General features: G+C 36.1%; 1 protein-coding gene across 2 annotated transcripts; it reads left to right on the top strand.

Moving 5' to 3' along the window:
- The first annotated feature begins 3,693 nt into the window (after positions 1 to 3,693).
- On the top strand, positions 3,694 to 14,037 carry LOC112571778 (ubiquitin carboxyl-terminal hydrolase isozyme L5-like). 2 transcript variants are annotated; one of them, XM_025251062.1, is made up of 11 exons: positions 3,697 to 4,016; positions 8,162 to 8,225; positions 9,030 to 9,135; positions 9,624 to 9,749; positions 10,213 to 10,274; positions 10,692 to 10,822; positions 11,114 to 11,180; positions 11,935 to 12,034; positions 12,577 to 12,669; positions 13,002 to 13,100; positions 13,286 to 14,037. In XM_025251062.1, exons 1-11 carry the CDS (start codon positions 3,941 to 3,943, stop codon positions 13,355 to 13,357), a joined length of 996 nt encoding a protein of 331 aa, XP_025106847.1. In that variant the 5' UTR covers positions 3,697 to 3,940; the 3' UTR covers positions 13,358 to 14,037. The 2 variants fall into 2 exon arrangements, with proteins under 2 accessions (XP_025106854.1, XP_025106847.1); XM_025251069.1 differs by lacking the exon at positions 9,624 to 9,749 and having other exon boundaries at positions 3,694 to 4,016.
- Positions 14,038 to 15,779: the final 1,742 nt, after the last annotated feature.

The following is a 15,779-nucleotide window of genomic DNA, read 5'->3' as shown; positions in this document are numbered from 1 at the left end:
ACAGACGTCCCCATGGAAGTGTCATTGCAAAGCTGTTGGCTGTCACCGTCTATAGATAGCCGACCACCTGCACGGTGACACCCTGTAACTTGATCGAGCGAGTGTACTACAGCTATACTGGCGAGTATGAAAGGCGTCTACACGAACACCAATAATGGTGCAACAAAGTAGAAAACACTTCAAACACACGGCACCTTGTAGCTGAAGGAACTTATGGTCAAAACATGTAGTTCGATCGCTGATTATTATTCCCGTGGTCAATGTATCGTGCTGCGTCCCTACAGCCGACTGACACTAGACTGTTGTAGTTTGACGAAACAGTAATTTATTAAACATGAACAAAATGGCGCTACCGGCCAGTTCAAAACGCTGACAGGGAACTGACTGCCCACAACCCCGGATGTGCCCTCACTGGATAACTCTTTCCTTTCCTTTGAGATTAATCATTATTTTATCTTTGCTAAATAAAGTTCAAGTCATTGTCATCAGTCTTTATAACGAGCGGGCGGGGAGATAATTCTGTATCTGGCATTAGTATCAGAACCACCGACACTGGATGTCGACTCTGGACATTGTCTAGGAACACTGATATGAAGCGGTGCCCCGGGCTCGCATAGTGGATCACTGAGACTGGTATCAACCTGTGGTTCACTTAATTGTCACTTGGACTTGAGAAGTAGGAAAGGAAAAGTCGCTTAGAACAGGACAGGGTTTGGGGTGGATTGCTTCGAGTCGATGTTTCTTTACCTTCTTAGATGACCTCTGTTGCATCGGAATATGTACAGGTGAGAAGTACTGGGGAAGTCCATCAGTCATTCAGCAGTAGGTGCTTGGCGGACATTTATTATACAAAACCAAGAGACAACTTGCACTGACCTTATGGCTGTGTACAGTCCAAACAGCAAAATAAGACTAGAGAAAGGTGCTGCAGATTTCTTGTCTGCATCAGGGTGCAATCGACTGACGGACAGCAAATTTTTCTAAAAAAGTTTTACTTTAATAAGCCCTTCTTTGACACTTCTGGTCGTAAATTCGTAATGAGCTCTTGTGGAAAACCACTTTTCTACTATTTTTAGCAGCAAACGTAGTCAGCGAGGTTTTACTTATTGGTTCTTCTGTAAGATGAGAAAGTGAGAAGACAACGATTAAAAGTACTTGCCGAGGTGCTAGGTGGAAAGGGTAGCGAAACATCTATCACAGTTAATGACCAGTCGGATCAGATTAGCGACAAAGAAGCCGCAGAAAACCAGTTGACACTTGGTAGTTGTCCGTTAAATGAGAGAGAAAGAGAGATGAGAAAGACTGAAAGGACGTGAAGTCGGGTAAATTCAACAGTGGATGCACGTCCATGGTCCTACAACCATGGCATCATGAGAGTTTGTAAAGATAAGTCGGCATGATTTTTATACACTCTCATATAACTGTACATATTTATTAATACGATTTCTTTTTGCCTTAATTATATTTCATTATTACTTATATCACATTTGTTTGCTTATTTCGATGCAAGTGGTTGAGATAGTGATGTTGTAAAGCTTAACAAAACATTCATTACGCGAGCGGATCCGTTACAGTTCTGTCTCTAGTGAGTCTAGTCTTTATCATGTCATAGTCAGGCTTGGTGAGGTCTGAGGGATGGCAACGGGGAAAAAACCTGAATGGATAAGCTTGTGTGGACGGAAGGAATGTTACACGTGATGAACATTCAGCTAGATTATAATGTTTGAACATTCATCACAATTGTCTCAGAACTTGTCGAATGGACTGCTAAATGTTTTGACTGCATGTGTGCTTGCGAATGCAACTCTGCTGAGTTCTGAGACAGAACACGACAATCATGCATAGTAATATGTAAGCCCATGTTTATTGCTGAAATTTTGAGTTAAGCCTAAATGTATAATTATTCCTATATTTTCTTGATAATAGATTCTATTTTGGGAGGTGATAGGGAGGGGTTGCAGTATTTGTCTCTCGCCTTGGGCGCAGCACATCCTTGCGCCGACTTGGTTCGAACCCGACAGGTTTGCTTACAAGGCCATTTTGTGGTGTAGGCAGGCCGCTGTTTTTGCGAACACCTGCTCAAAGGGAACAAACCACCAGTCTTTCAGTTCTTGTGCTTTAGTGATGACCTCCCTTCCCCGTGACAGATACACTTTTGTTCTTGTATATCTCTTCTTTTTTTCAGCCCAACCCCCTTTATCTAGATAAACCGCAAGAAATTCTGCAATAGACAAAACTGCATCCAAGGTTGCCCATCACGGTACTATAATCAGCATGCAAACAAACGAGTGATGATTATTTTCCATCAACTTACATCAGCTTACATTGGCATACTTTGAGAAATTGACTAATAACACGAATCTTCTATACACATGGTAAAAGAGGTGATCTGCAATAAGCTGATTTAGTGGCCACTTTGTGCTATTCCATGATTTCCACTCAAAATTGCTTTGTCGCTGGTCTGTGACAAGCGGTGTGCTCGTCACAGTGTGATCTAGCAGTTCAATCGGTGACACTACACTTTTATTTTGAAATTTTCTTACCAGCAGACCAGCTTAAAAGTCAAAAGAAATTTCAATTTTGTTTTCTTTCTTTTTCTTCTGAGCAAAAGAAAGAGCTAATATTACTAGACAACAAACCCAAGCTGGCAACTGCGCGAACCGCGTTGTTCTGTACCATATCCTTTCTGGTCTGTGGGTTTAATTCGCTTGGCGGTGCCCATCTCCTCTCCAAATATGAAGCAACCACTTGCGAGCGTCCAGCACTAATTAACAGCAGCCAGACAACCTGCAGTAACAAGTTATAAGTATCTACACCTAGGGAAGAAAAGGAGGGGGGAAAAAGGTATATAACGGTCTGCCGCGCAGGCCTGTCACGTCAGGCTCCGTGGACAGAAGGGAAGAAAAGAATAGAGGAAGGGGCAATCCTTGCGGCAACCACCGTGCAAACACTAATAATTTTATGCTCGAAATTTCGGGCGCTAAGTCGCCAGCTCAGTCGTCATCTGCCTTGTGACCAGCCAGGGTACAAGGGTGGGAAGGAATGGAGGGATGAGGGAAAAAGTACTATACTGACTACATCATCGGCACTCACGCTAAAATTTAGTTACTTCCCCTTACTCAAATAAAAAGTGGTATTACGTAATAAACGTCTTACTAAACAAATTATCATCATGGTATAATATTCTTATTATCAAGTAATTATTCATTTTTGTCCATGACTTTCGTCACTTACAAACTTTTTTTGTGTGTCTTCGATATATGTATTTCTTCCCCCAACCACGACCACAGATCACGTGAGGGGAAAAGCACCTCCACCCACATACCCACGCGCGCACAGACCGAATGACAATATGATAATGCAAAAAATCAATTTCATATTTGGTTCACAAATTTTTACTTCTCAATTTCTGTTTCTTAATTTTAAGCACAAAAACATTTGCATAAAACGTTTACACGACTTACACGTAGGCTGAACATTTCCGTTATAAACACGTTGTCGGTTGTATTGAACGAAAAGCGGTAGAATATTCTTGACGGCTTTTTTTAATTGGAATGTCAAATATGAGACTTAAAAATGCTATTAAAATTAAATTTATAAAAATGTAATCTACTAATGAAATTATAATTATTTTGGAGAATACTGGCGCTGTCTACATTTTACATCGCGGCAGGTTTTTGCTAGGGGCGGCTACTCCTAATCATTAATTTCCTTAGCCGGTGCTAGTCATTTCAAAAGCACCCTACTGATTTGTTCTGTTTTATATTGCTCTTTCGTTGTCAGTATTTTCTACGTTTCATTAAGCGTCGTTACTATGGTAATGCAAACTATTAAAAGAATATTTTATTTGTGTTTTGTTTAATTGTTAAATAAAAGCCCATTTAGTTCAGAATAATCGAAGACTTATCTCTAGTCGCGTCACCGCAGTGCATTTAACAGCATGGCTAACACGGCTGGGGACTGGTGTCTGATCGAGAGCGATCCTGGTGTTTTCACAGAATTAATCAAAGGATTTGGTAAGTTGTCATATAAAGCCTTTTTTCTCTGATTCATAATGCGACATTCTTGGATTTTCGTATATTTCTGTAAAAACAGAAAATGAAATTGCCTGTTACACTTGAACTGTGTTCGCTTGTACACGAGTCTGTAAAGTTGAAAGTCAGACATGATTTCTTGTAAACGTGTTAGGTACTGTTATACCAAAGAATAAAATCATCATTATGTGATTTTCAAAATAATCATATTTTGTGAGCGACAAAATAACGAATCGATTTGAATTTCTTACTGCTTTTTTTAACTGGTGACACAACTTAGTATTCGTGTCATTGCATGACAATGGATTTCGTATATTTTAGGCTTTTAGCCCTCTTTCTGTACAATTATATTCAATGCTGGTCTGCATGTAAATCACGACAGAATAGTTTTTCGTCTTCATGGGAATTTGTGCTCACAGTATAATTACAGATATTTTCTTTTAATTTTTGCTACCATTACAAGCAGTCATATTTTCACTTTGCAGTCAACACTGTTACTGGGACTGTTTCTTTTTAACTTTAAAGCCATTCCTACTTTGTCAGTGGTTACTAGCAACACATGCTCAAATCTGAAAGTAAATTTATAAGAAACAGACACTACATTACATTTATTGATTATGTGATACTTATGCACAACATAGAAGCTGAGTTGTGTTTTTAGTTCATAACATTTGAGATATTTGTATAAAGTTCGAAGAACAATATAAGAGATATAACCTGTATTTAGACTATTATTTGGAGAATATTGATCCCTACTAAAAATTTTGTCTAGAAAGTTACTTTTGTCTGTGTGTGTAAGAGAGAAGTTGGGTGTGTGTTAATGTAAGGAAGTGTACCATGAGTAAGGTAGAGAGAAACAGAATAAGGGAGGAGAATATCACTGCTTATTTAGGGAAAATGTTCAGACTGAAAAATCTGAAATATAAATGATAAATTTATTTCATTTTGTAAATCCATTTAGCTAAAATAATATAAAGCTATAAAGTTTTAAATATTAAATGATCATATTTGTTTAAGATATGTTAACTGTCTCAACATACATTTGATAGCTTAAAAGGAAATGTAATAAATTATCCTATGGCAAACATAAATCATAAACTTTTTTCACCACAGAAAACTAGAAAACGATAAAATTAAGTATTCAGATACATACATAACCTTAAAATATACATGAACTGTTTGTCAGAAAAATGGACTAGTTCTGAAGGAAAACAACAAAGAATTACAGTAGAAAGATAGAGAAATTCAGTCTGTTGCCCCTTGACCAGCATATGTCCTTTGGGGGAGAGGGTGAGCACATGGAGAGATATAGCAGCTGTCAGGGCCCACCACTCTTGCCTATTTCGGGTGATAGTGAATAGATCCCGTACAGTTCTTTCTCTGGCTGCTGTGGCTTTGATTACCCTCCAAGGTGCCTTGAAGGATGGTCTTCAACAAGATGTCATGCCTGGTCACATTACCAAAGAAGACCATCTTGAGTCTTTTGACTGTTGAAAGTAAAGGTTCCTGGTGTTCCACATGTGTGGCAATCTTGTTGTTTTGTACGAAGTCGTTGGTTCTATGTTCTCTGTATGAGATCCAGAGCACCCACTTGTTCTTGAATGCCTGGATTCTCTTTTCCATTTTGCGAGAAGAGTCCATGTGTTACATCTGAAGAGCAGGATCAGTACTACCAGGGATTTATACAGCTTGTAGTGATAGTGAACCTAATCTTATGGCTATGCCAGATCCTATCTAGCTTAACCATCAATGCTGTTGCTGTTGCAATCCTGATTCAGATATCTTGCATTGAGTTGGTATCCTTGGAGAACACTTGAAATTGCTTACCTTTTCAAGCTGTAACCCCATTCATATTGCTGTTGCCATTGATCATAACTTTGCTCTTTTCAGTGCTGGTTTCCATTCCATATGCATTTGAACTATCTGTTAGTCTGTTGGTAAGATCTTGCAGTTCTTTGTTAGTGCCCTGCTAACAGATCTGTAGCTCTTCATACCAGACTCTGTCAAATGCCTAGAGCGGTCCAGTGGCGCAACAGTTAGCGCCTGTCACCAGTACAGTGATGGTTGGCTGCCCAGAGTTCATTTCTCGCCTTGGGCACGCTGTTCTTTCTCTGCACATGGCTTCTGTTTGCAGGGCTGGCTGCCTTGCTGTAATATAGCCTCAGTTGCTGGCATGGCGTAAAACACCAATTCCCCCCTCCCTCGTCAAATGCCTTTTTAAAGTCAATGAAGTTATAGCAGAGGTCCTACTGATGTTGAAGATGCTTTTCTATAAGGATGCAACAGTTGAAGATCTGTTAAACTGTGCTTCTATGTGCTCCAACTGTGGCCTTGAAGACTTCTGCAACATTTGATTCTTGCAGCTTCTTCAAATCAAAGCGAATTCAGGAGCAATACTTTATTAATTATGAGGACATGAAAAGCACGATTAGTTCCTGTGTCAAAATAACTACATAACTTATTTATAAAAACCTAGATTTTTTTAACTATCATTGAAGTTTGAGCCATCACAAAACTCATTTATTGCATGGTATAAAAGTAAAACTTTTCTATACATCTCTCCAACTTTTCTTATACCTCTCTCTCTTACACACATACATATTTGCATACATGGCCACATAATACATAGGATTACCTTATTTTTTAGTATGTCTGTCTGTTTGCATGCCTGTTTAGCCATATCTCTTTCAATTCATTTTATAACACTAAGTTTTGGTCTAAGCTCTTATTGCTGTTTATGACAGTGGATGGGTGGTGTCTGATTTGTTTTTACTTTTTGTGCATTCAGATAATTTTTCATGGCATCTGTATTTTATCATGCTTCCAGACTAGCATGCCACATTCAGACATACACCATTTAGCTGCTAGTTTATCTTAGACCTGGGGAAATTGTTGGCAATTTGTGTAGAGTTAGGAGAGCTGATTTTTGTGTCTTGTAAAACCATTGGGAGTTTTTGTTGAAGTTTTATCATGACATTTACTTCTTTGTTGTAGTTGTATTCATCATATTCTACTTCATTTGCCAAGCAATCTTTTATGCTTGTACTAAAACAGCATAACATCGGAAGTGATTAGTCAGATTAGGAAATGCACTTTACGAAATGAATGTGTGCAGAGGCACAGACGTCTTGGTTTTCTGTCTTTGCGTCTTTGCCTATTTCTAATTCTCTTCCTCCTTGTGTCAGATACGGTTAATCAAATGCTCGTGTATACACAAACATACCTGAGTTGTTATACATACATTTTTCATGAGTAGACTGTCTTTTTGTGTGTGTGTGTTCACACATTTGTGCAGACACGGCAAGCAGGCACACAAGCAAGCATATACAGATGCATGTAATGTTAATATACTGAAGAGTTGCACACAATGAATAAATTTTGAAAATACATATTTTAAAGAAATGCAATAATGGCCTGCAAATTTTAGTTTATATATAATTTGATGGACCACACTAGGATAATTGCACTCAGGATAATGCATATTCATTTTTGACATGTATTCTATGTAATAGATTAAAAGGTGATTCCTGCTTTTTTTAAAAAAAACATTTTTGTACTGGCATGTTCAGAAAGGATATTTGTGAAGGGCTGTAAAGATATTTTGAAACATCTTTACCTTTACTAGCTACTTTACTTTACAAAAAAAGAAAAGAAATCAGATTTAAAATGTTTATTTTAACATCACCATCTATACAGAACCAGAAGAAAGTAGTTTACATTTCAGATAAATCTTATCAGTGATGCATGCTAAGAAAAGTAACACTTTGATAGGATTAACAATATTGTTTTTGGAAGCTATAAAAAGATGGTGCTTTGTAGATGAACAGCAAGTGCGAATGTCCAGTGCAAGGTTTTGTGTATGTGTCTTTTGCTCATTTTCTCAATTCTTTTTCATGGTCTGAGAACAATTATTCTTGATCAGAAATATTTAATTTTTAATGTGTTTGTCACAGCAATGCATTTTAATGGGGAATAAGAATTAGTATTTGGTCTAATTTATCTGTTCGTTTATGGAAGTGGGGTATTTGAATTTTTGTGAGCTTTGTGTTAAAGTTTATAACAACATAGAGACTTTATATAGAGATTTCATTCATTTGTTCTTTTTATTCATTCATTTTTATTTAAAGGATGCTCAGGAGTTCAAGTGGAGGAAATATGGAGTCTTGACAAGGAAAGCTTTGAGCAACTTAAGTAAGCTGATAAGCTGTCAGAGTGTAGAATTATGTTTGTCTATTACATGGCCACATATGATAATTACCTATAACTTTTAAAAATTTAGTTTTTCTCCTTGGAAATAAATAAGATTTTGGAATATTAAAGAATATTAGTGGGGTTTTTTTCACAGTTTTGTCAAAGATCTGCAGTTCTAAAAACTTAATTCCTGAGATCCTTATTTGTCACAAGTGGACAGAAATAAAAATCAAAATTTTAACTCAATTCATGATTAATAGTGTTGAATGTAAAACAAAACTTCTAAAAATTGTAGTTGACTTAGGGCTCTGACTAAATCATGAACTTGTATTACTGGACTGCTTGTAGACGATTTTTTTCAGTTAACCAAAATGAGGCTCCTGTAGACAAAGCTGTAGCTTAACTATGGTGTATCTAAGCTTACAGTTGCTAGCCAAAACTTAACAGCGGAGAACTTTGCAAGAGGCTAAGCATTGGTCAGACAACAGTCCACCTATACATGTCCATGACTTAAAAAAAACAACTCATTGATAGTACTCTATATGGTATGCAGCTGCCTTATGATAGGCTGCAATGTACTTCCTATCAGACATTTTGCATTAATTACAGTACTTTTAAAAAAATAATTGAAGAGCTAAGCTGTCTTCTTTCTTAACATTTTTGTAGCTTTGTGCAACATGCAGACAAAAATAGTGTACTTGAACTTGAAAGGCAAACTTGCTTCTTTTTATGCACATAATCATTTGAAGTAAAAATTGCTTCTAAAATTACTTTATGAATCACTGCATACTTTTGATTGTCAAGGCCAGTGCATGGGCTTATCTTCCTGTTCAAATGGGTGCCAGACAAAGAACCTGATGGATCAGTGGTTCAGGACAGCCGACTGGAGAAAATTTTCTTCGCCAAACAGGTACTTTTGTTCATAATACTAGCAGCAGTATATTAATAACTTGCAGCTTTTTTTATGAATTACCTAAGAGTGTTCCTCTTCTGCATTCAGTAGGTGCTGGCGACAATGATGTATGTGTGAGTGCACACAGGTATACAGGTGAGTCTCAGTGTATGATCATGTGTGTCTTCATAGGTGGATCAGAGTGTGTGTGCATGTGTGAATGAGAAAAAGGTGTGGAACTAAGAGAGTTTTTGTTGGGAAAGATTTATTTGTGTAAAGCTAAATGCATAATAGTTTTTGGCTGTCCTTTATCCTTTTATGTGTATGTTGTCAAGCCCTGACTGATTTGGAGAATGCAACATTTTCAATTTACATTGAAAACATCCAAGACCTGCAAAATTTACTCAGAGTATGTTCTTTCATAGTTATGCATACCTAATATAATAATGTCAGTGGTTGATTGCACCAGCCTGTCCATACAGTCATTGTTGTGGCATGTCTTTCAGGTGATAAACAATGCTTGTGCCACACAAGCTATTCTCAGCATTCTCCTCAATTGCTCACATCAGGACTTGACCCTTGGGGAAACTCTGACAAGTTTTAAAGACTTTGCACAGAACTTTGATCCTGCAGTAAGAAGTTATAGCCAGTTTATTTGGTATAGAATTTTTGAGTAACAGTTAATAAATTAGGTCCCATCATGTTTGTAGTTTTCAATAATCAAAATTTCAGTATAATGTGCTAAACAAAGGCAAGAGTTGTGTAATTAAATGTCCAAGTTTTGATATTTATTTGTTAACAGGGTATTCTTTGAGATTTGGGGGCATTATTTATCTGATAGCTCTTAAAGTTGGAGTGTAATTGTCAAGTGTGTATTTTAGGAAGCTTTTTAAAGAAAGTAGATCTACATATGCTTTGTTTCATAGTGCATTTGTACTTGAAGATGACAGAGGCCTACTCTACAAACAGTACAATATTTAGACTTGTACAGATAAAAACATAATATTACTTAGGAACAGTGGCCCATTTTTCAATAGCTTGTGCCAGTATTGCTGTGGCAGGCAGCACATTAAAAACAATCAATCTGTGTTCCAGTTACGCGGTTTGAGTCTTAGCAATTCAGACTTAATCAGACAAGTCCACAACAGTTTTTCTCGGTCAGTGTGTACTTTATTATTCTATATGTGCATTTTTTTATGTCAAGGGCATGATTTTAGTGCTTCCATGTTACTAAGCACAAGAAGTTTCTTTTAGTGCTTCTCACAAAATGCTAGTTCTTCATCTGAAAGGCATAGTTTGTGGTATTTCAAAGGTTTCTTTCTTTCTCTTCCTAGCTCTTGCAAACTGAAGGTGTCTTTATGTCACTCCCTGTTTTTTTATGAAAAGGTGTCATATCTTAATGTGATGTTTCTTTTTGAGTTCAAAGTAAACAATTTTTTTAAAAGAATTTGAAGACTCGTGATGTTTTAAATGTCCTTTGGAGATTTATTTTGTGTGAGACAATTTGAAACATATTTTTTTATCAGCTTAATTTGGGGCAGAGAGAAAGGAGTTTATGTCTCTGTATTCTGCAGACAACAGATGTTTGAGTTTGATGAGAAGCTGGGAAAGAAGGATGATGATGTATTCCATTTTGTTGGCTACATCCCATTTGAAGGTCGTCTGTATGAACTTGATGGGCTGAAAGAAGGACCTGTTGACTTGGGTAAAAATCCTACATTGTTACATACAAGTAAACATCGATGAATATATTTTTATGTAGAATCATGTACATTCCTATTCGATGAGAATTCGTATTTCCAAACTGTGTACTTGTTACAGTGTATTGGCACAGTTGTGTGTGATCTTTAAAATGCTATATCCAAATAACTATCACCAAAATAATTTAGGAGTATTTAGTGTATCAGGTTTTTTTGTGTTTTTTCTTTTGTTTTTGCTTTTTTTTCATGAATATTTCGATGGTAAGTGCCAGTGTTCAGTTTTGGTATTCTAACAGGACCAATATCCACTGATGTAGAGTGGACGGATGTTGTAAGACCCGTCATTGAGAAGCGTATGCAAAAGTAAGTCACTTTAGCTGTCTGGGTTGTCAAGTAAAAATGTGTTTAGAACTGTTTTTTTTTCTCTTGTCAGATGCTGATCATAGAATTCTTTGTTATTTGCAGCCAATTTTCATATGGTGAAACACTTTACTCTTCCATTTTTTTTTTTTTAATTTAAAAAAATGCTTTATTTGTACACACTTGGCTTTTTTGTAGATTAGAGTAATATAGTAGAAGCTATCATTACTGGAGAAGATGTCCTGGGGGTTTTTGGTTTGGCTTTATGGAGATAAATGGTGCAGATACTCTTTTTAATTTTCATAAACAAAATTTGCCAAATGTAGTCACATAGTCAAGAGTATGTGTTCATTTAAGAATGTCAGACACTAAAAGGAGAATTAGACAATTACTAAAATAGTGGCTTTTATAAGTTTGTACATATATTACAGACCAAGATACCCAATCAGACCCTGCATTCAGCAATTTTTTATTGTGGAATTATGAAAACATCACATTTCTATGCGAAAGGTCTTGATTAACCAAACCAAATTGTTAAAAAGATTTTTTTAAACATCTTAATCATAATAAGGAAATTTATGTAGGTATTAGGATATGTAAAATTATTCATGCATAGAAATCAAAGCACTGATCTTTTAATACATAGGAGTAGGTGTCTACTATATTTTACTTTTGTCCTTAACTGTAGGTTGTTAACTTGTTTGTCAGTATAGTCTGAAAATGTTTGCTCATAGCCATAGGATTTATATTGCTGCAGGTACAGTGCAAATGAAATCCACTTCAACCTTATGGCAGTTGTGTCAGACCGCAAAATGTCCTATGAAAAGAGACTTTCAGAACTGCAAAGTCAGCTTGATGTAAGAGTTAACTTAAAGATTAGTCAACATATCCAAAAACCTGTGTCCTTTTTAAAGTCTACTAGAAAGAAATTCTTGCATAAAAATTGTTTGTTCCATCTGTTTTATTTGTTTGTTTCCCTGTCCCACATATGCTGTATCATTCTTGTTCTTAAGCTCTAAGAGTATACTCTTTTACTTTAGGAGTGTGTGTATGTGCTTTAAAAATTTTGAATCATTATTATTTCTCTCTCTTAAATTTTTGCCCTTATTTAATTGGGGGGGGGGGTATATTTATGATGATTTTATTTACATTTTGACTTGGAGAATAACTTATATGTGTAATTGCCATATGTATTCGGAGATTTTGTTCCAGCCATAGATTTGTCACCTACATCTGTACAAAATTTGTCCCCTTTTGCAAATGCTTTGACATGAGAGTTAATCATAGTTTAGTCTACATTAAACTTCAAATGTTAAAATGTCTGTGAAGATAGTAAACTTCCTAAAGTCATCTGAATGATGTATTCCTTTTATGCAAATTGAGGTCTTAATGGTTTCAGCAAGGTGCTATGGATACAGATGACCTTCAGTCAGAAATCAGCAGATTAAGCTACCTTATTCAAGAAGAGGAATGCAAAAGACAGCGATACAAGGTAGAGGTGCTTTCTTCTTCTTGTTTTGCCCTAAGATATTAAAATTTAAGATTGTACTTACAGTGTATTTATAATACTAAATACAAACATCAGTTACCCCACATGCAGAAATCTACAGTTTTGGGTTGTTTTTAATTGTTGGTTTTTTTTTTTCATCATAGCATGATACATTTTCTTCTGAATTTTGTCATAAATATTCCTTTTTCTTGAAGGCTGTTTTTAGATAAAATATCTTTTTGTTTGTGATTAAGATGTAGTTGTGGAAGAATAAAAATTGCAGTAGTATTTATTTATGCCTGTGTTCTGTTTTGATACGTTAATAATGGTTTCAGATAGAAAATATTCGACGAAGACACAATTACCTCCCTTTCATAATGGAGCTGCTGAAGATTCTAGCATCAGAGAAGAAATTGGTCCCATTGATAGAAAAGGTATGTAGTGACATGCTTAAAGAAACTTAGTTTCTTTTAACAGTTAATTTTGCAGCATCTCATCTTTTACCTGCTAATAATTTTGAGAACATCGTTTATGATTAGTATGTTTCTTTAACTGCAGATCTGTACTGTTTTGCAGTGGTTAATGAGAATTTGATTGAAGATATTTCATTTTTTTCCAGGCAAAGGAAATAGCTGCACAGAAAAGGAATGAAAAAGAAAAGGCGAAACAGTGTGTGCCGTCTCAGGTATAAGCCGTTACAGAGATTTTCTTCTCTTAAAAACTTTAAAAGGGTGGTTGTCATCTGATGGAAAGTTGCTACAGAATGAAGTGCATTCATACAGGCTTTGACTGCTTGATCTACTGTTGCATCAAGTCTCTTTATTTCTCACTACTGTTATTTGCTCTTCATGCACCAGCAACTTTTAAATAATTACTTCTAGAATTCTTTCTCTGTAATGAGAAATAGTTTATGCTGTTAAAAATAATTCACAGAATAAAAAGATTTGATGTACTTACTGCGTGTGGATGTGCATATCTGTGTTAATGTGTTCACAAGCATACTCTTTTGTGTGTGCAAGAATGGGTGCATCAGCATTTAAAAGAGAGAGTGTGTATGTTTGTGTGTGCATATATTCATATGTGTGCATGCACATCGGTTCTGGATACAAAAAGTGACACAGAAGAGGCATTAATGCTTTGACACTCACAATATTCTCTTTAAACTATACACCTATTTAACAAAAAAAAGTCCGTAGTTAAAGACCAACACCAGTTTTGTCATCATCATTTTCCTTATCAGCTTCTATTTCTGGTGTTTTTCCGAAGGGTTTATAGATGGTTATACACTACTTCTTACAGCTATTTTATTGCCTTTGTTATTCACCTGTGGTCATTTTAAATAAATTTATGTTCACTTAGAAGTGCATCAAACTTGTGCGTCTTGAATGTTTTTTAAATGTGGATGTGCAAATATGTATGTGTGTGAAGTAGACATGAATTCTAATTTAATGTTCAAATGGTTTAGCTCAAGAATGTATAGTACACTACTGTTTAGTACATACTTTTCAAGTTCCTGGATAAATTGAGCACCTGGTTGTAGGGTTAGATACTGTACACTAAACTAATTTGTTTTCTTAGAAACTGTATGTCTGTTGCAAGAAGAGGAGCTGGTGTCCAAAAGTCATCACACGCCACTTAGTTAGATGAACATGTACAAATTGAAGATGACAAAGTAGGTTATTCCAACAGCCTTGGATATTTATCCCTAATAGGTCTTCATTTTTGGTTTGAAAAGTCATTGTCTGACATGAAACTTGAGGTAGTCGTTAGGTGAAGGGCAGGGGGAAAGGTAAGAAGAGATGTAGATATATGAAGGGAGGTCACTGTGATGGGATGGGGATATGTAACGTGTGAGGCAAGTCTTGCAACCCTGCCAGGTCCACAGTTTCCCAAGTTAGTATTTTCATCATGAGACATTGTCTTGATTGATAATGTAGGTGTCAAACCACAAACCACTTATATATTCACAGTTATATTAATTCTTCTCTTGTTCCTATTTGCCCCCAATGGACCTATGTTTACGGTTTCTGTAGCATTTTATTTTTTTACAGGGTGGGGTTGCTTTCCCCACACCCAACCCTCCTCCTGAATCCGGGCTTGGGACCGGCAGGTTACTCGAGTGGTTTCCAGGTGGAGTTGCCTTATTAACAGCTACCTGGCCAAAATCTAGCTCATTGTGCTTAAACACAAAAATACAAAAGAAAGACAAATGAACTTATTTTTGCACACCCTTTTGAACTTTAATAACAACAAAATAGTAATTCATCTGATGATCATTATATTTATAACTACAAATTTAGTGATGGAAGGGTTTATGGTTGTCTTTCCTTAGCTGAGCATGTTATATTAAAGATAAAAATCAAGTGCCAGACTTTTGAACAGAAAAGAATAAACTTTTTGGTTTATTTTGGAGAACCTAGATGAGCAAGGGGATCCAGGGACTCACTTATGTACATGTATTTTAGAAACGTTTTTGTCTAAAACTAACAGGACAAGTATAAAATGAAAATTTGTTTTCATCATAAAAAGTACTTGTAATACCTTATCCTACATTTGATCAACTACCCAAAATATTTAAGTTTTCTGGTGCAGGAAAGTGGATTTGTATGGTAGGAGCATGATATATGGGACAGGCACAACAGAATTTAGGGGAGTGCCTAAAAATCACCCTTCACAGCAAGAGGATACAATCCAGTGTTAAAATCCATTAAATCAACAGCATACAATATGAAAATTAAATGGTTGTGGGTGTAGAGGATGTACCTCCTAGATGAGCTACGACACACCCATCAGCTTTCTTTGTGAGCAGCTCATAAATCATTGCTCAGAAGGCCTCACTAGCAAAGACAAGCTGGTGAAGGACAAAGCTGCTTTTGCTAAAATATTTCATGTTTCACAGTGAGATTCCCCATATAAAGCTATAATATCAAGTGTAATAATGTTCTCCATGAATGCACAAGATGCATTCCAACATTAAAACACTTTACATCCTTAAATGTAGCCAAATTAACAAAATATGACAACGGTTAGTGTAACAACTAATAAATAATGCCATAGTAACTTTCACTGGGACCTGTAAAATACCTAAAGAGTGAAAAAATAGATATCTTCCT

This window comes from Pomacea canaliculata, linkage group LG1, assembly GCF_003073045.1.
Source record: "Pomacea canaliculata isolate SZHN2017 linkage group LG1, ASM307304v1, whole genome shotgun sequence".
Classification (NCBI taxonomy): Eukaryota; Metazoa; Mollusca; class Gastropoda; order Architaenioglossa; family Ampullariidae; genus Pomacea; species Pomacea canaliculata.
Note: the sequence above shows the minus strand (reverse complement) of the source record. Positions and strands in the feature narration are given on the sequence as shown.